The 23,306-nt window shown below is 36.8% G+C and overlaps 1 protein-coding gene across 17 annotated transcripts in view; it reads left to right on the top strand.

Annotated features, from left to right (window-relative positions):
- PTPRK (protein tyrosine phosphatase receptor type K) overlaps nucleotides 1-23,306 on the top strand; it is a 389,675-nt gene that overhangs the window by 111,076 nt on the left and 255,293 nt on the right. For all 17 annotated transcript variants that reach the window (XM_015858520.2, XM_015858509.2, XM_015858508.2 and 14 more), the window contains exon 3: nucleotides 22,222-22,493. In XM_015858520.2, coding sequence (XP_015714006.1) covers nucleotides 22,222-22,493 — 272 coding nt within the window. The remainder of the gene's footprint in view (nucleotides 1-22,221; nucleotides 22,494-23,306) is intronic.

Consider the following 23,306-nt stretch of genomic DNA (forward strand, 5'->3'; position numbering starts at 1 on the left):
ATAGAATCATTGGGAAGCATAGTTGTTGACATGCTAGTTCAATACTCTGTTTTTTATTTTAACCGAAGTTGGGTATGTTGTTGAGTGCAAATGGCCCAATGGGTAGTAAAAGTAGCTTTAAAATGATTTGTGAAGCTGACCTATTTAGGTGGCTTTCCTTAAGTTATGCAGTTTTCCTAGCAATACAGAAATTCTTCTGAGACTATAAGTGTTCCTGTGGAGGGCAGTAACAGGACCTGAAAAGTCTCAGTTCTGTGCTTCGTGGGTTAGAGGAGCTACAGTAGGAACTGGAAGGAGGTGCTGTGGGATCCACTTTGTGGTCACTAATGTTGATTTAATAGCCAACCTTATTGTTAAGCATGGGAAATTGACTTAGAATGTGCTCTTTTAAATAATCCAACTTGGATTATTGCCAGACTGCTGTTATTCAGATTTGTCTTTTAAACCGTGTCAGGCCCTTTTTATTTTAGTGGCCATTAACTCATGTAATTCCAGCATCTCGGATTAGGGATTCTTGAAGCTGAAGAAGCTCAGAAGGGAACTGTGAGGTTGAATTCACTTTATGGAGCAATCTGTTACTTATTTTCTAAGTCACATAGATCTGTGATGCCTTCACATTAGTAGAAATGTTGAGTAATCCAGTGTGAATTGCTATTTAGCTTCTTCATATAGACAAGAGTACTGTTTTCTGTCTAAAACTGATTAAAAATACATTTTTGTTGGTAACATGATTTAATTGAAACAAAACTTAATTTTTAAAGCGCATTTAAAGTAACTATCTTTTTGCCATTTCCTTCTCTTTATTTCATTCACTTAAAGTGTGAATTTTGATTCAGTTAAATATATTCTGTTAAAAAAAAAAAAAAGCAGGCAGAAGTGTTGACAGGCTGCCTAGCTGCAAACGGACAAGCATGTTTTTACATCCCTTTCTTCTTCACAGAAGATTTGATTTGATAGTCTCATAAAGAGTTTATGGGAAAAACTCTTCTGTTTTTCAGTCTATGAGCTCTCTGCTGCCTTGCTGGGAGATTTAGGCAGCAGCAGACAGGTGCTGCTGTCAGCAGTGCTGTGGAGATATCTTCTGTCTCAGTGCTGTCAGTTTGAGAGGGCTAATGGGAAGAGGGCTTGGTAGCCAGCTGGCTCATCTGAGTAACTTAGGCTTGTTTCTAGTAGATTTTCAAAAGTGCTTAAGTTTTTATATATCTACTACTGTTCTGGTTTCAGAGGAAACCGCATTGGTAGCTCACTGATGTTGCTGAGTGATGGGAGCACACCTGGAGTCCCTATGGTGTGGCAGCAGGGGCTGGGCAGGGCCACCACAAGTGCCTGAGTTAGGCCAGGAGCTGTTCCATACCAGGTGATGCCATGTGGAGGCTATAAAGCGGCAGGCAGGTGGTTGGGGTGGCCTCTGCTTGAGGGCTGTGGGGTGCTGGTTGGTGGAGATGGGACCTTGTGTTGTTGTGGGGCATTGTGTTGTGCTGTGTCTCAGGTGGGAAATAACTGCAACCATATATACTGTTCTAGCATTTTTGTTTTTGTTTTCCTCTTCTGTCTTAGTAAATAATTTTTGTTTCAACCTGTGAGTTCTACTTTGTTTTCAGTTCCTTCCTTCATCCCTCCTGAGGCAGCTGAGGGAATGGCTGTGTGGTGCAAGCTGCTTCTGGGTTACACCAGAAGGCAAAAAGCACCCATTCCTTTGCAATGAATAAGTAAACAAGCAGACATAAAATAGTCTATTGCCACTACTAAGTATTTAGTCTTCTTGAGGAATGTTTTTTATCATTTTGCTTTGGTGCATTTTTTTTTTCCCATTACCATGTTTCTCTCTAAATGTAGTTCCTTGTTAAAAAACAAAACAAAACAAAAACAAGCCCTTGTGCAGAAGTAGGAGCTCATCGGTTTTAGAGTATTTGCACTGGTGTTTTGAATATTCATTTTATTTCTTATCAAAATGTATTGATTGGTCACTTGGAAGTACTAAACTGTAAGAAGTAGATTAGAAAATAGTTATGGGATTTGCGTTCGTTCTGTGAGCAGTAACCTTCCCTGGCATTTGGAGCAGTCTAGAGGGTGTTTCTGCTCGACAGGAATTGGTTTTTTTAAGTGTTAATGGCACAGGTTCTTAGTTTAGCTGTTTTTGCAAATGGACTTTAACCTGTAATAAAATTAAGTTATAATCAGTTATTCAATTAGATTAAGGGTTTTTGTTTAAATTTGCTCAATGGGGAGTTTCATGAAATACATGTTGAAATAGTTTTAGGTGTGTTATTGACAGTCCTTGTTTATGTCGTCTTTTCTCCCTTCCCAGGAGGCAGTTACCAAGAGTGCAGGCTCTTAGATATTTTTCAGTAGTTGAAATTCAACAGGGAGTCCAGGCTTGGCAAAACAGCTGGAGGTTTCATATGAGTAAATCTATTATGTATCATATAACTGGCATGGCATATGAGCTAATATTTCTCTAGTTGCCTCTGAAATACATCTTTTTTTTCAAGAGAATATGATAATTTGATTTCTTTAAAGTTAATACATAGAGGACCCAGTTCAATGCCATGTGACTTCAGAAGAAAAACATTATATATTTAGTAGACTGTATTAGAAGCAATTTACATGGGTAAAATCGTTCTTTGGGTAGTGGGCGCAGACTGCTTCGGTTGGCGGCTGTTATTTCGTGTGACTTCTTCGGTGATAGATAACGGTGGCAGTGTGACACAACATTGCTTGGCCAAAATGGTAGCATGATGTGTGAACTGTAGAGTGATAAGAAGTTGGAATGTGGAAATGATGTTTTGGAAGTGGCAGAAGATATCTTAACTTCATCTCTCAAATAGGGAATGTAAAATAAGTGGAAAAGATGGCCTATTAGTTTAAGATCTGGGGCACACTTAATAGCAGAGTGTGTGGGTCAGGGCTGTCCACTGAGTCCCACTGTCCATTTTTCTAAGTGGCCAAACCCGACTGTGATTCCCAGTCACACTCATAGTGCTGGTCTCCTAGTTGCCAATGCTTTTTTCTTGGTGGAAAGCAAATGATAACATTTGGTAGCAATTTCCAGGATTTTATTAACTTGGATGACATGAGACTGTCTGCCTTTGTCCTTTCAGTTCTCTCCTGGGGAAGGTTGAGAAGAGCACAGCATGGGGCTTGTTTGGGTGCCGCAATAGCTATCGGAATCACGCAGACATGTGTGAGTTGATTTCTATATAGGATATGGTCAATGGCAGCACGACGCACGATTATTAGAACAATAGTTGCGGCCCAGTGGTGCCGCATTCAGTTACGTAAGTCAGACGTCCTTAATAGAAAGAGACGTGTTGCACATGATCTTGCGACGTGTTCACTAGCGAGTGATCGGCGTAGGCTAATATCTGGCTCCGAGAAAGCCAGCATCGTATTACCACTCAAGCGTGTTCGGTCGCTTATTGTTCTGCTTTTGTGCACTGTAGATGTCGCGTGTTATAAGCGGAGTAAGAATCCCGATATATCTACTTACGGTCTCCGGATAGATCTATAGTGATCTTCGTGTGTGTCTTATCTGTGATATCTTCAATATATAGATGGCTACCTCCTTAATGGCTTCCTCCTGGCTCCCAAGGAAATCGTGAGAGCTGTAATAGATATACAGTGATTTGTAATGAAGCGACAAGAGATAGATGTATACACGAACAGTATTACGACAGAGGAGTGTGTGTCGCATACGACAATGACTCTATAGATGTTATATGCATGCTTAATATACATTACACCGGAATTTGAATACTTGTTGCCACAGCAATCCTGTTCTTGATTGGAAGCCTAAAAGTGAGAGGTTTTGCTTTCTAAATAAAGAAGTTGTCTAAATATGTCTGTTGAGAAAGATGTTTTGTCTGTTGAGAAAGAGTTATTTTGCACATTAGAATCATAGAATCATAAGGTTGGAAAGGACCTTCAAGGTCATCTAGTCTAACCATCCTCCCATTACCACTGCCCACCACAAAGCCACTAAACTGAACTCCATGTTAAGAGAGCTTTGGCGTCATGTATCATATATTTGTTAATTTTTATTTATTTTTTTAAAACTCACACTTATCAGAGTAGAATTGATTCAGAGTCAGTTTATCAAAATCCTGGACATAAATAACTATTTTTCTAGAACTGCTACCACTCCCTGAGCCTTCCTTCACAGGTGTCCTCCATCATTCTTGTAGGTGTCTGAAGGTGATACAATCTTGTATTACGGCCTACTTGTTTGATTCAGTGAACTCTTCATGTCACAGAAGGCATTCAGTAATTGTAGCAGTGCTTTTAATGTGATTTCTGGAGGCAAGTCTATGATTATTTCTTCCAAGTAGCAAACTTCAGTTTGTTTATAAGCAGGAAACTATAACAGAAGTCAGGTCTTATCAATTTTGTAGAAATCTGGATAAACCATGCATAACCTGTAATTGGACTTGCTGATGTTTTATACTGCTTAGTACTTGGTGCTCATCTTTCTTGAACCTTTCTTCCTTCTCCTCCCTCTTTTGAGCTGTTAGAGCTATCTGAAGATTCAGTTCTGGCTTTCCGTTTTACAACTGTATTTCACCTGTTACTCTCCATTGATAAACTTCTTTGTATGTGCTGCTGTAATTTTCCATTATTTTGAATGTCTCAAGAGCTGTAATCATAAGCAATCTCAACAAGAGTATTTACGTTCACTGCTTTCTGTTTCCTGACAAGTATTGTGTATTCTGGAGCTGCTCCTGCAAAATTTGTTCTTAACTTCACAATCACCGTATGGTCACACTTCTTAAAAAGTTTGGTCTTTAAATGTAATATAACTTATTATTACATTAATTTTTAATTTTCATCTCTGCTGTTCCATTTGGGTTTGTACTTTTTTTTTTCTTTTTTCCTCCAGCATATCTGAATGCCTTTTTTTGCAGAGTGCTCAAGGAGGATGGAAACCATATTTATAAATTGTCTATTAATGAGTTGCCTGATTATTTTTTTTTCCTCTTCTATTTATTCTATTCTGGGCAATAACCTTGCTGTGGAACTGTGGCAAAATAGAGCTGAGACATGAAGTATTTCTATTTTTTTTATTTTTTTTTTTCATACTCATAGTATGAAAAACTCATACATCATAGTGATGAATAGTGTTGAGTTGAAAGTAATAAAGCTGATAGAGAATTGTGCAATATTGAATTTATCTATTAAATTGGCTAAGTTTCAAAAATAATTAAGAGCAATATTGAATTGTCTGCTGATGCAATTGTGTGTAGGTATGCATATTTTATTGTCTTGTTCCTACTTCAGTTTAATTATACGGTGCCCAGAACGATTCATGAAAAGTGAAGATGATTTCCGTTGAATCTGAGGGCACAGCTATGTCTTTGGAGGTGACACAGGATGACCACACTCATTTCATCACTTTGGGTACATCTGGTTGATTTGTGTTGAGTTTCAAATGAAAAGATAGGAGCTTTGCTATGTGATTCACTGTTAAAGCAAATGAAATTTTGTCTAGTTTTAAAAGTGTATCTGTGCTTTCTGTCAATGTGACAATTTCAGTAACATATATGAGTCTTATCCTACTAAGTGATCCTTTATCAGTCTGGAGAAAACAATCAAATTTTTAAGGCTTCTTCTTGGAGGTGAAACTGTAACTTCTACTGCTCTGAAGACAGGAACAATTGTTTAATTGCTAGAAATGATAAATAGCTTTCCGAATAATTGTACCTTATAAAAACAGTAAAGACACTGATCACTCAGAGTAGCAAATGTGCTTGCTGACCTTTGAATTAAAGGAGAAAATGTGGCAGATATTAAAAAATATGGTCTGTTGGTCATTTTCATCCCTAAAAGTTGCACATCTCTGTGAATTTGAACTTAGGAGTAGCATGGCTTAGGTACCATTATCAGCTTTTTTACTATGAAAAAAAATATTGATTGAAATTGGATATTTTATAATCTGAAAGCTTTAGTGTTCCCAGGCAAATGCTAATTTGTCAAAAATTAATACATTTTCTCTATTTAAATTGCATAAATAAATTATGACAATTGATTAGTTGCTATGAGACAGAGAACTAAGTATGTTTTGGCAAAAGAGAAGCATAAAATTATGGACTGAGTTTGAAGTAATTGTTGTAAATAGTCCACAGGCATCTGGCATTAGATAGGTATAGATATTATGTGTATTAGATATACCCTTTTATTTGTTTCTCTTGGCTTTAGCCTCCCATGTTTCTGTACTCCCACGGTCTCTGAAGGTGCCTTTTGTATAAAACTCTTGAAGCTTGCAGGAAAGAGACGTTTCTCGTGGTAAATCTAGCAATATGCATCATTTTATATTCTGATTATATCGCATATTGTTCAGATTGGCTCATTAAAATTAAACATCACTGAGTACTTCCATTACCACCGCACTGCCCTAATTCCTATTTTGCTACATGTCTGAGCCATTTAGACTTGCTGTAAATCTTGCCTCTTCCTTATGTTGCACGTTAAAAAAATGTATGATTATAATAAAGGAAAAAAAAAAAAAGGTGTTTGCTTTGAAAAAATCTCTCTTGCATCTCCATTGTTAGGGGGAAGTTCTTCACTAGGAGAGTGGTTAGGCCCTGGAACAGGCTGCCCAGGGAGGTTGTGGATGCCCCGTCCTTGGAGGTGTTCAAGACCAGGTTGGACGGGGCCCTGGGCAACCTGATCTTGTAAAGGTGTATGTTTGGTGGCCCCGCTAGGCAGGGGGGTTAGAACTACATGATCCTTGAAGTCCCTTCCAACCCGGGTCATTCTGTGATTCTGTGATCTCTGTATTTTATTCTAATAAGTTTTCAGGTAGATTTACAAATAATGTAATTAGTACCTGATAGTGAATGAAATGAATAGATTTTCATTAGCTGTGTAGACTTCTAAAATTATTTGTAGCTTCTGAAGGTGTTTAAGGTTTTTTTTGTTTTGCTCTTAGTTCAGACAAAGCAGTTTTAAGAGATCACTTTCCATGGCGTAATTGTTCCTCTGGGTCCCTGGGCTTATTTTTTTATTTATTTTTCCTCATTTATTTATGTTTCAAGTAATGAGAACACTGGAAAAGAGGATGAAGGGAATTTATATTGTGAAGGTATAGGGTTAGAATGGCTTTTTGTATTTATATTCAGTGGAATCCTTTTCTACCTCACCTCTTTTCCATCTGCAGTCAGTTACTAGCCTCTCCTCAAAAAACTATTAAAAAAAAGAGGCCCCCCCCAAACAAACAAAAAACAACAACGAAAAAAGAACCCCAAGCATTCTATTATCTGTTGTATGTCATGAGACCATTTGTAAGTTATTTCTTTTAATATCCAAATTTTACTTCATGAATTAACACTCAGTAAAAATACCTGTGTCACAGTAAACATTTTTAGTAGGGGCAAATGTTTTCCAGAGCCATAGATTTCTTTTATTTACATGCCATAGTCTATAGTTCAATAAAATGTACCTGATGAAGATTGCTGATTGTATGTGCTGCTGGTTCAACTTCTGGACAAGTGTTATGAAACTGCTGCATCCTGGTGACAGTGGGAACCAGGAAACTATGTGGGTCATAGAACCATAGAATGACTTGAGTTGGAAAGGACCTCAGAGATCACCTTTTTTCCAACTCCTTTGTGATATGCAGGGTTACCACCAACTGGATCAGGTGCCCAGGGCCCCATCCAGCGTGGCCTTGAATACCTCAAGAAAATGTTTGGCATCTCTGGTCAACCTATTCTAATGCCTTACAAACTTTTCAGTAAAGGACTTCCACCTAATATCTAATCTAAATCTCCCCTCTTTTAGTTTAAAACCATTCCCTTTTGTCCTGTGTAAAAAGTCAGTCTTCCTCCTGTTTATAAGCTCCTTTTAGATACTGGAATGTCACAGCGAGATCTACATGGAGCCGTCTCTCCTTCAGCCCATCTTCATAGGAGATATGCTCCAGCCCTCTGGTCACCTCCTCTAGACCAGCTTCAACAGTTCTGTGTCTTTCCTTTGCTGGAGACACTAGGCCTGGATGCAGTACTCTAGATGGGGACTAATGAATGAGGGCAGAGGGGGACAACTGCCTCCCTCCCCCTGCTGCCGCCACTCTTCTGATGCAGCCCAGGGTGCAGTTGGCCTTCCTGGCTTCAAGTGCACACTGATGGCTCTTGTCCAGCTTTTTATTCACAAGGACCCCCAGGTCCTTTTGTGCAGGGCTTCTGTCAGTGAGTTCTCTCAGTTTGTAGACGTATCTGGGATTGCTACAACCAATTTGCCTGTGAGTCCAACTCAGCTAAAACCAGATGCAGTTCTGTCTTTGGCTGGCACAGATGATACTGGGCTTCTTCTGCTTATGGCAAACTCTGTCCACTAGTGTTTCAGCATGTCCTGTCCTCTCAGGAACAGGAGGCACACTGCAGTAACCTTGACAGCATTTTATAAAAGCTGATGAAATGCAACCCTTCAACATCCCTACTGTTTTGAACTTAAGAAGGACAGAGAAGGGAGCAGGAAGACTGCTGTATCAGAGGTACTAGAAAGGTTGCGAGGGCTTGGGGAGAAGTGAACCAAGAGGCTCCTATCAGGTCTGGATGGAGAGTCCTGAGACGCATTGGAACAAGGCATCCTTAGTCCAGTGCAGAAGGTGATTGTTGTCTCTTTGAGCACCCAGTAATGAGACAGTATGTTATATGCAGTAGTGAGCAAAGGTAGGCATGATAGAGAAAGCTGGAAATCCTGTAATATTTATACTAATCTACTTTTTAAAGATACTTACTCAAGCTTAGGGAAGAAGTGTTTTAATGAAGCTGAACTTTACTCCAGGTGAAAATCTGCTTGGAAAACTCTAGTGTCTGGCCATTCTTAACCTTTTCATTTGTGCAGTGGATGATGGAATAACAAATATCCTTTGTGCTTGCTGAGTATATCCAGGTTACTGAACCTGAAAGCTTATTTAAGGGTTTTTTGGTATACAAAGTGTTCATGACAGATTGCGGTACTAATCAAGAGGAAGTGAAAAGCAATGCAAACGAAATGATTCTGCAAAACTTAGTAGCTTCCCCACTAAGGCTGAGTGGAATAATCAGCAGTTTGAATACATAAGGAAGTAGTAGAACTGCACAGATGTTTTTTTGTGATTGTGAATAGCTGCTAAATGTGAGTCAGTGTTTTGATGCTGTTCTGGAAAAAGGTAGCCTTTGTGATTAATTTCTATAGGCTATTGTGTATGAAAATATATCAAATAATCCTTATTGCTGTTGTTGGAAGCCTAGATACTTGCATTCAGTTAGGAACATGCAAGAATTCTCAGGCTGGGAAAGCTTATAGGAAAGGTGCAGAAGTGACATGGTTAGTCAACATATTCCTTATGGAAAGACTGAAGGAATTACGATTGACTTTTCTATTGAAGGGAAAAAGAAAATAGAAATTTTCAAAAAATAAAATGTTTCTGCAGAAGAGAAGGTGGTAACCCTCTCTTTTTTGTGAACTGTTGACATGTTAAGACATAATAATTTTAAATAACATTCAGGTTGGAGATTAGCTAAAATGTTAATTAAATTCTGGAACTGAGTGCTTAGTAGCTGTCTCTTACGTGAGCTTTAAGTGTTCCACTATCTACTGCTGCAGTTCATTTTTCCCTGAAATGTGGCTATGTTTATAAAAACCAGGAAAAGTGTCTTTACTATGCAAGAAAAAAGAAAAAAAAACTGTCAGTTAACAGTACACCACAGACTTTGTGGCTTATTTGTTTTATCTATTTTTTTTTTTTAATTTTTTATTTTTGGAAAGAGCCTAAATTACTTTTTCTTTCCCCATTCACCATGTATTCCATTATGCATTGGAAAGACTTCTGTTAACTCTTGATCAGTCTTATGAGGACTGATAGGTATGGTGGAAGAAACTACATTACCTTACATTTTTTTTTTCTTTTTAATTTAGAAATTACATTTCTAGATAGATGGCTGTGCTTGTGTTATAAATTAATTTGATATTTACTTCATAGAAATTGTTTTTTTAAAAAAGATTAATGTTAAAAGGCAATATGCTTTATCTTCCTTTTCTCAGTTGTGTTTTATTTAGACAGTCAGAAAATGTTAAAGCAGTGCTATAATTTATAGTTATTAACATTGGAGTTTATGTTTTCAGCAGTTCGAATTGTGAAGGAAAAGTTTTAGGGACAAAGATTGTATTCTGTTCAATGATATATCCTCTTAGTCCAGTAAAAATTACACATTCTCTTAAGATGTACAGCTGCAAAAGCTTCATTTAAAAGCTTAATTTACACCGTAAGAAAGAAAGGAAAATAGCTCATTGGATGACTTGATACTCTTATATTCTGTCATTGGAGAAACCAGAATGGGAAATGACCACAAAATAAATTTGCCTGAAATTACATTTGGAAAATTGATTTAGTTTCTACTTGTATGTATAATACTGATACTCGTATGTGTATATATAATACTTGAATGTATTCAGTATAATATTTAACTAATAAATAGTGGTGTATAAAGATCACAAACTGTCTGAAACTGTGACTACATTCTCATTTAGGCATTTTTCTTTCTTTCCTTTCCCCTTCTTTTTAGAACTGTAGGTTAATAATACGTTAGTTAGTGCCACATGTTAGCTGGTAGCCTCATGCAGGTGGAATAGTGCTTTAACAGCTCAGATGAGTATGCTTAGTATATTTTATTGGCATGTGAGCATCAATATTCAAAATAAAGGGGGATTTAAATAGCATTAGCATATATATACTAGCTTACTTGGAATGAAAAAAACTGGTTTCAAATTTTAATTGGAAAGCCAAATGTCAAGAGGAAAGACGCTGATCTCCATAAACCAATTTTTTTCTAAGAAGAAAATAAAATCCCCAAACAACAACAACAAAACAGCACAAAAACCATTAATAGCTGTGAGCTTGTAAGTTTTATCTATTAGTTTTTATGCCCCTTTTCTCCTTGCTATTCTTCTCATTGTTGAACACAGAGCCCAATTATTTCTTTGAAAATGGTATCAAAAAATGCTGGTGTTTTAGCTTGAGTGATTTTTATAATAGATAGGGTTGTTTCCATCCATCTCAAAAGTATTTCGCTCTAGAAGAAAGATGGTGTGTACTAGAGTGTAAAACCAATTGAGCTACTAATATTATTTGAGAAGCAAGGGATTATAGGGAAATTTATTTATTTATTTTTTGTATTTATTTTAAAACAACTGATTTGACTGGAAAATATGATGATCTCTCAGGCATGCTAGCCTCTAATGTCAGATGGAGATGCAACAAACATTAACCATGTACAGGGTATCACCATTACTGTAGATAGTTTATTAATGTTGATCTGTAACTGGGAGAGTAGGGTAGTTGATGGCTACAGAATGGAGAGCTGTTAGTGAGAGGTGAAGCATAAGGAGAGTTGTCATATACCATAAAACTAGTGAGCTTCAGTGATATAGGAGAGCTAAGAATTCTGATTTTTTTTTTCCCCCCAACTTTTTAATGTATTTTACAGGCTTCCCATGAGTATAAAGGCAAATGTTTCAACTATGTTTTAGATTTTTTGTCTATTTTTATCATTTTTATGGCCTGTATCAAATCATTCTGATACACAGTGGATGTTTAGTTTTTCAAATCTTGTTTTTGTTTAAATAAGTGTGATGAGATGTAGTGATGCATCGACTTGGATAGCATTCCTCAATGCATTTTTTTTGAATATGTATGATCTGTGGATTTTCTCTGCTCTTTTTAGGTAGTATAGAGTAATTTATTATGGTTATAATGCAGATGCATTATAAGACTGTTTGTAATGCAAGATCAACATGGCAGTCAGTAACTGGAAAAGCAAAAGGAATTGAAGGAGTAGCTTTTTGTAGACTTCCGTTTTAGCTTTTCCTATGAATTACAGAATGGTTGAGGTTAAAAGGGATATATGAAGGTTATCTAGTCCAATCTCCAGCTGAAGCATCTGCTGAAGTACCCTTTCCATCTTTGTAGAATTCAGAGCTCTCACTGGACATTCAGTATTAATGTGCCGTGCTTTTTAAATTGCCTAAGGTTGTATTTGTTAATTGCTTTAACAAATATTTATGGCTGCATGCAGCTCATAGGCTGAAGGCACTTCCTTGGAAATAAGGAACAGTCCAGCTGTTCACCGACTCCCCTTGGTGAGATCAAAAGGAGAACCCGAAAGGTGTGAAAAAACTCACGGGCTGAGATATAGATGGTTTAATTGGTGGAGCAGATGTTAATGGAGAAGATGGATGCTATCACTCTGAGCATCCACTTCTTCCTCTTTCTTTCCCACAGCTTTTCTTGCTGTCCTTGATGTCACATGGCAGGGAATGTCCCTTTGGTTAGTTGGGGTCAACTGTCATGGTTGTGTCACCTCCTCACCACTGCTCACTCACACAATGCAGCGAGAAGCTCTCTGTAAGCAACGCAGAAGCAACTAAATGGTCAATATTACTAACAGTACTCTTATTGCATATAGAAATCACAACGCCATGTGAAATATTATGAAGAGGACTAATCTATCTCAGCAAAAATCAGGACAATCTGTAAAAGAATCTGAAGAAAAAGGATGATTCTCCAGTTAGCATAAAGTGATTTTCTGAGGTAAATTGTTTTTGTAGGAGGAAAAATTATGATTTGGTACCAAGAAGTAATCTAAAAATAAAGAAATCATTATTATTATATATATATTTTTAGGAAGTTATATGAAACTATTTTATAAGTCTTCTGTGTTTTAAATAAGTTCTTAGAGTACTTTCAAGGAATATAGAACATTTAATTTTGTCTTCTGAAATGTCTGTTATAACATTTGTAATCTTCTGTTCCATATGGTAATGATTAAGGCTTTTGAGCTTTTATTCAACTCTTAAAGATTTTGGGGTGATTCTTGGGAGTTGTACCCTCAGCAGATTGTTTTTGTCAAATGCTTATCATCCAGGCAAGAAACAGTTTAATTTCTATTTTCAGTTTCCATGCATTAAGCTTGTAGAAATAAATATCTTCTCATTACAATCTAAATGTGAATGCTGCTTCAAAACTGATATTTTCTCTTTCAGATAAAATATAAATATCACTTACAAGGGAGAAATACATACAAAATTTGCAGGATTTTTATTCTTATTTTTTATTTTTTAAAGTCTGTGATGAAGAGAAGATATTTGTGAAGCTACTTGTTGAGCTCTCTTTGCAGAAAAACTTCCTGACTAGCTGAAAGATTTTTAACTCAATTAAAGCTTCAGTCTGGGAAGAAAAAAATAATCTTATCTGTATAAGCATAGCAGCTTCAGCTTCCTTTCATATCTTGGATTTGCTCTGGAGCTTGTTGGGCTATCCCATGAGTGGCTTTGTTTCACTTGCCTGTAAAGGAACAAATCAATCTTCGTCATCACCTTTCCTCTCTAGGAGGGGACAGGAGATCTGAACTGTCTTTTGCTGGATCGGGGTGTAGGTTTGGTTCATTCAAGGGCCTGACAAGCATGGATTGAGAGGGAGTGTACTTGGGTGTTGTTCTGGTAGCAGGGAGGTGTTGGTTTGCCTTGGCTGACCTGATGTATTCTGCATGAAAGTGTTTTCACATGCTGCAGCAAGTGCATGGTTCACCAAGGACCTACACAAATGCTCACTGCTCTTGATTTCGATGTCACTGTCCATTCTAGGATGCTTATCATTCTTTCATGTTTCTGTTTAATTTCTTTCTAAATTAGGATTACCAAACAGGAACTGGTTAACTTGAAATCTGTTTATAATTTTCTCAGTAAAGAAAACTCTGATTCTTTAATCATCATGAGAATCTGAATTATCTCTGGGCCTGAGGATTTTTTTAGGTGTATAGCTTATGTTAAGTAATGGTCATTATAACTTGACATTGTAGCACGAGGTCTTGAATGTGGATGAAATGTAGCTGATGCCTGTCTTTCATCCTGGAAACTCCATGACAGAAACTTTCAGAGCAAAACCACACATTATTATTGATCATATCCAGCCAATTAATAACTGGATTAATTAATAATAATAAATAGTAATGGCAAAGGAAAATGGATTTCAACTTTTTGCATGCATGTATTTCATAGCAGGAAGCCACAGCAATTGTTTGTTGTTTTTACTGTATCTTCATATTACATCTTTCTTTTTACTGTGTATCTTTCTTCATGGTACCCATTTACTTGACATCCCAATCAGAGTATTTTGCACTGAAATGGTGTTACACTGGAGTTGGGAGTTTCTTGATGTTCACACTTAGAAAATACATTTATTTATTTATTTATTTATTTGTAGACCAATATCTGGGGCCAATATATTGCTTCTTGCACCCAGCTCCTGGCTGACAGAGCATCATACAGTTACCATCCTTTGCAGAGTTGTTTTCACGTTTGCTTATCCACTCATGAATGCTGATGTTACAGATTTGTAACAGAGCACATTTCTTAGTTCCCAAATAAATATTAAAGTATTCCTTGTGCTTTTTCAGTTACGTGAATGCAACTTACTGTTCAGTAACACTATGCCTTCATAAGTTTGCTTGATGCACTGTGTCAAATTTGTTTTTCTGAATGCTTTGTTGGAAGAAGCTGTTTGGATGAGCACATAGTAACATAAATGTTCTTTTGTGCAGACACTGCTTTCATCAAATTTCAGTTGCTGACATTTTTTCATACCAGATTTTGTAGTACGTGGAGCCTGTGTATTTGCTAACGACCCATCATGAGGAAAAGCAATGTGAAAAGGCTTAAGGTATCATAATTCAGAAACTGATATTGTGTTTTCCTTCTCTGCATGAGGACAAACAAATCCACAGGGCACTGGTTTTACATATGAGAAAACTAGGAATTTAAACACTTCAAAAGTGTTCATGTTTATTGTATATTCATATATAAATGTTGTTAAGGGGATCAGAACTCTTGAACTGCTTATAGCCTCAGGAATGACTGTCAGTCAGAACTTGTTCAAAAACTTTCTCAATAGAGATTCTGGGAAATACTGTTGTACCTCTGAAGTAATTGTTGTTTTGACTTTATTTTCTTTTGATTAGTGAAAATGTTATGAAGTGGGCACGTGAAGAATGTTAATAGCATCATGCCACAAGTTATTAGATGTTAATAACCTTCAAGTGTTGTCACATCTAGGATACTAATCCTGCGGTTGGCATGGTGCTGCTCTAATTTACCTTGGCTGAGTCTGTCTTATTCTGTGTGACCATATCATAGAATTACCCAGGTTGGAAAAGACCTCGAAGATCATCAAGTCCAACTGCAGCCTAACCATAGTACCCTAACTCTAACAACTCTCTGCTAAATTATATCCCTGAGCACCACATCCAAATGGTTCTTAAACACATCCAGGGATGGCAATTCAACTGCTTCCCTGGGAAGCCTATTCCAGTACATAACTACCCTTTCTGTAAATAAGTATTTCCTAACATCCAACCTAAACTTACCTTGGCACAACTTGAGGCCATTTCCCCTCGTCCTGTCACTTGTCACCGGTGAGAAGAGACTTGCCCCACTCTCACTGTATGCACTTTTTAGATACTGGAAGAGGGCAGTAAGGTCTCCCCTCAGCCTTCTTTTCCCCAGACTATACAGCCCCAGCTTCCTTAGCCTCTCCTTGTAGGGCTGCTTCTCCAAGCCCTTCATGAGCCTTGTTGCCCTTCTTTGGACCTGCTCCAGTACCTCCATGTCTTTCCTGTGCTGAGGTGCCCAAAACTGAACACAGTACTCGAGGTGAGGTCTCACCAGCGCCGAGTACAGGGGCAGGAGGAGTTCCCTAGTCCTGCTCACCACACCATTCCTGATACAAGCCAGGATGCCATTGGCCGCCTTGGCTGCCTGGGCACACTGTTGGCTCATGTCTCCTGGGCACTTCCCCTTCATAGGTGAAGAAATTAAGGGAATTCCAGTTATAGGAGCTTATTATTGTAATGTATGTAGAGCTGTGCTTTTTGCATGATCGTGTACTGAATGGAGGGAAAGGTGCCTGTTCATGTTAAGTGAAATTGCAGAGTCAGCGCAAAATTGATGAGCTATTAGTGTCCATTAGACTAAGTTTTTCTTTTTAAATAAGTGAGCACTTATTTACTACGTGGTGCAGTTTAATAACCTCTTTCAGCTTGGTTATTTTAAGAATTCTCCTTGCCCTTGGAAGGTAGAAGAAAGAAAAAAAAATAAGTGTTGGATTCTCTGTCAGTCTGCATTCCTCTGTGGTTTTTTATTTCCTTTGTTTTTCTGTTCTTTTTTCTTTGTCTTTACAGTAAATTTAGTTTTGCCTTGACTTGCATATGAGCTGTGTCATGTTGGCAGTGAGCTATGCGGTAAAGTTGAAATTGGCAATCCTGACTTTTTCCCTTTCATTTTTGACAATCTCCAACCTTCAATGAACTGTGACTTGTGTGAGGAGTAATACCTGCAAGCAGGTGAAGTGTGTAGATAGCATTCAGTTATACCTGAACCATAAAAATCTAAAGAAATTTTGAAGACCTTTTGTGTTATTACTTTCAGTAATATTTTTTTGTGTGTGTAAACTTCATAATGATACCAACTGATTGTCAGTCAAATCAGGGTGTAGAGACAGTGTTTTGCACATGCATGTTGTAATGTGTTCTAAGTGAGATTATACTGCCTTTACATTCATTTCTAGATACACTCCTTTCAGGGATGGAAGCATGAAATTGATCATGTGGAGAAGGACATGAAAAGTCAAGAATTAATCAGAATTGTCTTAATTTTTTAATTTCCTCTGTCTTGGAGTGAAAGTTATTGACTAAATATTGGGTAGTGGAAGGTGAAAGGAGAAGAGACTTTAATTGACACTTTTTTTTTAAACCCAAGAGATGGGATTTACCTTGAGAACAGCCAGTTTATTATTTTTTTTTTACTTGTTTTTTATTAAACTTTTAAAAGGAATTTTTTTTTTCCTGCAAAGATAGCAAGTTAATAGCTTTTAAGGGTTTCTATTTTTTCTTGCAAATTACAGAAGTACGCAGGCTTTTCTTAAATAGTTACATAGATTATACATCGAAGATTAAACCTGCATAATCAGTAATGCATGGAAAATGTACATTTTCTGTGAATTTGTATAGAAGATTCTGAACTTTTCCTGTTTGCAGTCAATTCTTAGTTGGAAGTCTATTTCTATATCATCTCATTGCCTAATATTAAGCATAAAGACTGCCTGATACTTAAACAGAAGTTATAAAGTTAAGTGTTATAAAGTTAAGTATTAAAAATGAAAGAGAAAGGTCACATCGGTCCTGAGCTTTAGAATAATGCACTTAATAATGCACTAAAATATGTTAGTGATGGTGATACGAAGTAAAGGCAGACCCTTCTTTTGACTTTATGTGGAAGATTTCAGGTTTGATCTTACATAAACCTATTTCAGTATTTATTTAAGTGTCTATTTAATCTTTTCTATCCATAAATCTAGCTACATATGAAATTCAGAATTTCCTAATTGCTATGTTCACCTGAAGGTGTTTCCTGATTTCAGCAGGAAACTTCCTAGTAGCTAGCATGCTGCTATATTGTAGACTTGCATGAATAAAACGTTAATAACACATTGATGTTTTAGTTGTTCAGCAGTGCTTGCACTGAGCCAAGACATTTCAGCTCCTGCTGTGCTGTCAGCAAGGAGCTGGGAGGGGTAATAGAACCGGAACAGCTGACCTAAACTGGCCAAAGGGATGTCCCAGTTTGTATGGCATCGGACAGAAGTATGAAACTGGGGGAGGTGGCTGGTGAGTAGGCTCTTGCTGTGCGGGAACTGGCTGAGAATTGTTCGGCAGTGTTAAGAAATGGAGTTGTACATCAATTATTTTATATTTTTTTATTAATGTTATTATTATTTTCCCTTTCTTTTCTGTCCAATTGAACTGTCTGTAAGTTGAAGTTGCAAGTTCTACCTTATATCTGATCTCTTCCTCCATCCCACTGGTCATGGATGAGTGAGTGAAGATCCATGTATGGCTGAGCTGCGTGCCAGACTAAGCCACAACAAGGTGATGCAGTAATGTCATGAAAATTGAAGGAGCACAATAGGAGGACAGAAGTTACTACTGTGTGCCCTCTAAATGGAGATTGCTTAATGCTTGTTTGAAGGGAAGAGGGTTTATAGGAGTCAAAGACCAGACTGCTGAAAATTACAAGTTTCATGCTTCAAGCAGAAGCCCATTTTTCAGGGAGCAAGAATGCAAGAGAAAACAATTTCACTGGGAACATAATCTGCCCCATTGTTAAATTACAGCAAATGTATCTTACTTAAGGATTCTATTTATTTATTACTTATTAATATGCAAATTAACTACTAGATGATAAGAAAGCTTTGCTTTCAATAGGGGTGAAACTAAAGCTTTTCCCAAACTATTAGTTGTGATGTGAATTTATTCTGTATTCATCTGTCCTGGCTGCTGAGGTAGGTAACAAAGTTCGGTCATTATCACAGTAACAAATCACAAAGAAAACTGAAGTATATAGTGAATGGTAGGGCTAAGAAAAAGTCTTGTGTCCCTGGTTACGTATCTGTGTAGGTGCCTTTCAGAGTCTGTGTTTAAACATCAAAAACCTCCTGGAATGTAGATCTTGAAGGCGAATTCTTGACATGAGGTCACAGCAATTTTGGGAAGTAACATTATTCAGCTGTTTCATGCTCTGTTGATGCTTCTGTTCAGTGTAGGACAGAATTGTACTGGTCTTGTTACATCAGGCATAATATTAGGAGCTATTAACTGGTGAATAGATTAAAAGGACCTCAAAGAAAAAGTAAAATTAAGATTGTTGTTTGGGAGAAATATAAATGATGTATAAGTAGGAAAAATAGCACAGGGTATGGTGGGAGAAAGAATGTTGTTTATGCATTTTAAGGATTGCAAACTTGCAGTGATGGGTAAGACTTTTGGGAATTATTGTAAGGAAGATGAAGCAACATAAATGTCAAGCTCAGGAAGAATGTTGCTTATGAGTTATGATGCATTGTAACTGTCCTCTTGCCATAGTTACTAAAGTCTTTTCACTTAGACGTGGTGACAAATGGTCAGGGAATGGAGCAGTTAAGAACAATGGCTCTTTGTCCAAAAGTAAATGATGACTTTGGATACTTTTCACCCCTGTTTTCTTACAGTATAACCAGAGATGTTATCTCTTTCTGTCTTATAACAAGAAAAGCTTGCTTTTCCATCTTATTAAAAATAATAATAATAAAATGCCCTTTTTTTTTTTTTTTTTTTTTATCAATTTTTTGGTGCTGCTTTATTTTGGATTGTTAAGAGAGCAACTCACTTGCAATGACTTCTTTCCTGTAAAAACCTGTGCTCTGTTTCTAGAAGGGTACATTTTCTTTTCTTTATTATCTACAAGGGAAGTAGGTTTATACAGTGTTTTACTTCTACCTGTGTGATCTCTTAGACCAATATAACAGTAAAAATCACAGAGGCTTCACTGGGATTTAGTGAAATAGCTAGTGTGTGCTGTATCTAACTGCATACTTGGTTGCTTTCTGCCCTCTTTATTTTTTATTTTTTTATTTTAATAAAGAATACCTTTCTTAGTGAAGGTGTAAGAAAATACTTTTTGAGTTTTCCAGAAATAAAAATGTGAGGTTTAGTTGACTTTGGCATTGGCTTCTAATTTTTTTGGACTAAGTAGATGACAGAGGAAAGAGTGGCTGTGTGCATTCATGGGGAGAACCTGGTAAGAAGCTGAAAAAGAGGAGGGAAGGGGAAGTAATCTAAAAGATGTTTAACACATGCTTTGGCTTTGAGACAAATGGTTTATGAATGTTGTCCGGAGCATTTCATCAAATGCTATGGGACTAAAACATATAGATGGATGTATGGAAGTTTATTTCTAAGTATTTTTAAAATATAAAAAATGGTGTTGAATAAGTAGAGTACTATAAAACATGAGTATATGCTGAGAAATTATGTTCATGCTTCTAAAGACTATTGTAGCTTAACTTAGTATAGAATCAAGGTCTTGGAATGATTCTAGTTTGTTTGATTTTGGTCTTCATTTCCTCCTAGTAGTTTTATCGTTATCTTGAGACAAGTTGAAAGAAATATTTCAAACATTTTGCAAACTTTGTGTCTTATATTCTGTTCCTTCATTCCCTCCCTCAGATTCCCTTCTTTTAGCTTTAGAAATAAAGAAAAATTTTTTTAGGAGAAAAAGAATTCATTTTTTATCTACTTAAATACAATTGCAAGATGAATGCAACAAAGGCTAAGAGGCAATGATGGGAGTCTGTGCATATGCTGTGGAAAACAGTTTTTGTGAATTTTTTCTTTTTTTTGCTTTTATGACTCATGTAGGAAAAACATCCCATAGTTCCTACATGACCTTCCCCTGCCAGATGCATAGTATTTTCTCCCAAATTTGCAAAATAATATCCTGTATTGTGTCATTCATGAGTAATTTGGTGCTTATAAGACAACGTGCGTTACGACAGAGGTTGCAAACATGTTTTCTCTAAATAAGTTTGTTCTAGAGTCAGGAGGCATAATAACTGCCCACTGATGATCATAGTGTAGAAACACTTCTTGAAAGAGCTTGCATGAAATTGTCAGTTGATTCTAAATCATAATCACTGGAGTTCTCTAACAGCAAACCTTCATAGTGTAATACAATTTTTTTGTGCCTGTAAAAGTGACTATTAATGATAACAATATAGCAATTAACTGATAGTCTGACAATTCTCTTTTAAAAATAAATAAATAAATTCAAGAGAAGGTTCTGCATGTAATTCTGAATACTAACTAGATGCTTCTCGTGTTACATTATTTCTTTATTATTTTGAAGAGGAATATTTAAAAAGATCCCTGAACTATGCTGTGATAAGAGCTGATTTCTGCTGTATCGACGCCTCTTTGCTTACAAACTTTTTAGCACAGAATTGACTTGTAGACCAGTAAGTTACTATCTCACATAGATGATTTAATCAATATATGTAAGTTTTCATCATCTTCTGATCAACAGCATGCCAACAATTTTCAGAATGGTTGGTACATTTGTTTAGAGTATCTTTGAACACAGTATTTCCTGATTGGATGAAAATCAAAATACAAAACTTTATGTGCATAGATGTAATTGTTTACAGAAATGTATGCTTACAAGAAGGTTTTCAGTCAATAATATTAATGTATATGCTCAGGACTACTCATTTTGGACAAGTGCTCTTAATTCTAAATTTTTTTAAATTTAGCCTAATTTTGGAACTGTGCGTTTGATGGGTTTTATCTGAGTGTTCAGAAAGAATGCATTTTTATATAATGTCTCTCTTCAGTAAAGCAGAAGCAAAATCTATTAATATGAATGTTCTGCAACCATTAAGTAAGACTGTGGCAGGGGTTTTTCCTCCTAGCTACAAAGTTTTGCACACTTGAAGCATGCAGTATCTCAGAAGCCTTGTTGTGTTGGATTGATTTCCTAGGTAATGCACAGGTATAGAGTCATTGCTCTTGAAGAAATGAAGATGCTGTAAGACTGGGATACAGTAAAATAAATTGGCCAGCCTTTACTGTCTTTTCTGTCCATTCTGCAGAGCACGAGGACTAACCATTTCACTATTTATGTCCCGTATCACCTTGTTAAACATCTTTTTTTTCTGCTTTCTGCCTCTGTAGCTTGTCAGGCTCAACTTATTCTGTCTTCTGTATACTTGTAAAATAAATTTATAGGATGGGCTTCCTTCCAGCAATAGAAGCCTTTGTGTTCCTTTCAAACCCATTTGGCAAACAAGCAACAAATATGGCTTGCTGTCCCAAGTGATCTAGTTCTGTTGCCAGTATATCTAAAATTCAAGCCTCCTTCTGGGTGGAGGAAGATTTGGTAAAGCAGCACTAAGGAATGTGGGCCTTGTTATTCCATATTTTTCATTTTAAGGAAACCACTTGTGCAAATTGAGAGAATTTTGGCCCCAGTGACTTCAAAATAATGATAATACTGTGTTCTTGAGTACACTGATCCTACTTTCAATTATTTGATTTTAAAGCAGAGGAGATAAGTTTTTCTAGTTAGAATCATCAACAGAGATCTTCAGAGATATAACTTTTGTAGATGCTATTTCAATGGCATTTCTAGGCATTTTATAGCTAGCTAGATTTCATGTGTGAATTTTAAGTTTTTGTGATATGAAAATATATGCATTTAATTCTGGTGTTTGTTTGTTTTACCATGAACAATCAAACAATCAGCTTCTTGGCATTTATCTTTACTTAGTACTATGTTTTTTTCTTCTTATTTCCCCTTTCCCATTCCCATGTTTTTTAGGGTCATATATGATAGTGATTTCGTCGGACCATGACCCTGGAGAAAAGACTCGACTTCAGCTTCCAACAATGAAAGAAAATGATACTCACTGTATCGATTTCAGTTACCTTCTGTACAGCAAGAGTGGAGCAAACCCAGGAACTCTGAACATTCTAGTTAGGGTGAACAAAGGGCCACTGGCTAATCCCATCTGGAATGTCACTGGCTCCACTGGCAAAGACTGGCTTCGAGCAGAGTTGGCTGTCAGCACTTTCTGGCCCAATGAGTATCAGGTAGGCTTGAAACAAATTCTCACCCGTGTATAATGTTTACAGCTAGATTCTATGTTTTTCATTAATTTTGATCTGTTCTTTTAGAGCATTTTCTCAGTGCCCTTAATTTTTCTGTTTGATTACAAATAAGTAAGTATTTGGGGATAGAAGTGGGTTTTGTTTGTTTGTTTTGTTTTTTAAGAGGAATTGATTAGTCAGAGTTGTCTGTTATTGTATAATGAGAAAAAAAATTAACAGGAAACAAGCCTCATTAAATGAAATCATGAGGTTCAAGTTCAGAGACATCAAAAACGATAAACTCCCAGAAATAAATTGCCTGTGCAACTGTAATTTGTACCTGTCTTCCTTCCTCTTTTCGATATGCCTGTATTACTGTGTGTAATTACATGACTGTAAATGTGTTTTTTCCACATGACATTTGTTTCATTTGCTGTTCAAGCAGAATGGTGCTCACCTAATGAGCAGCTGCTCAGGACATGTTATTTTCCTCTTTCCTGGGACAAAACCATGTGCAGTGTTGGGCTCTTGTTTTATGAGAAAAATTGTCTTTTTATTACTTAATGCTGTTATTTGATTTGATTGATTAATCTGAGCAAGTACCTGCAGCTATTTCACTCAGTGGGTATCTGATGTGAAGTATGAATCTTGTACAGAGGCACTTTTGTCCTGGAACGGGGAAGGGGAAGGAGTGGTATTAGGCATGCTCCTCTAAGCTGTTACATCATGAACTCTTACATTGTGTGGTGTGAAGCGCTTACAGGACATTGAGCATTCTCCCAGTCACTAGTGCTGTTGCAAACAGGTTGGGTATCT

This window comes from Coturnix japonica, chromosome 3, assembly GCF_001577835.2.
Source record: "Coturnix japonica isolate 7356 chromosome 3, Coturnix japonica 2.1, whole genome shotgun sequence".
NCBI classification, from domain to species: Eukaryota; Metazoa; Chordata; class Aves; order Galliformes; family Phasianidae; genus Coturnix; species Coturnix japonica.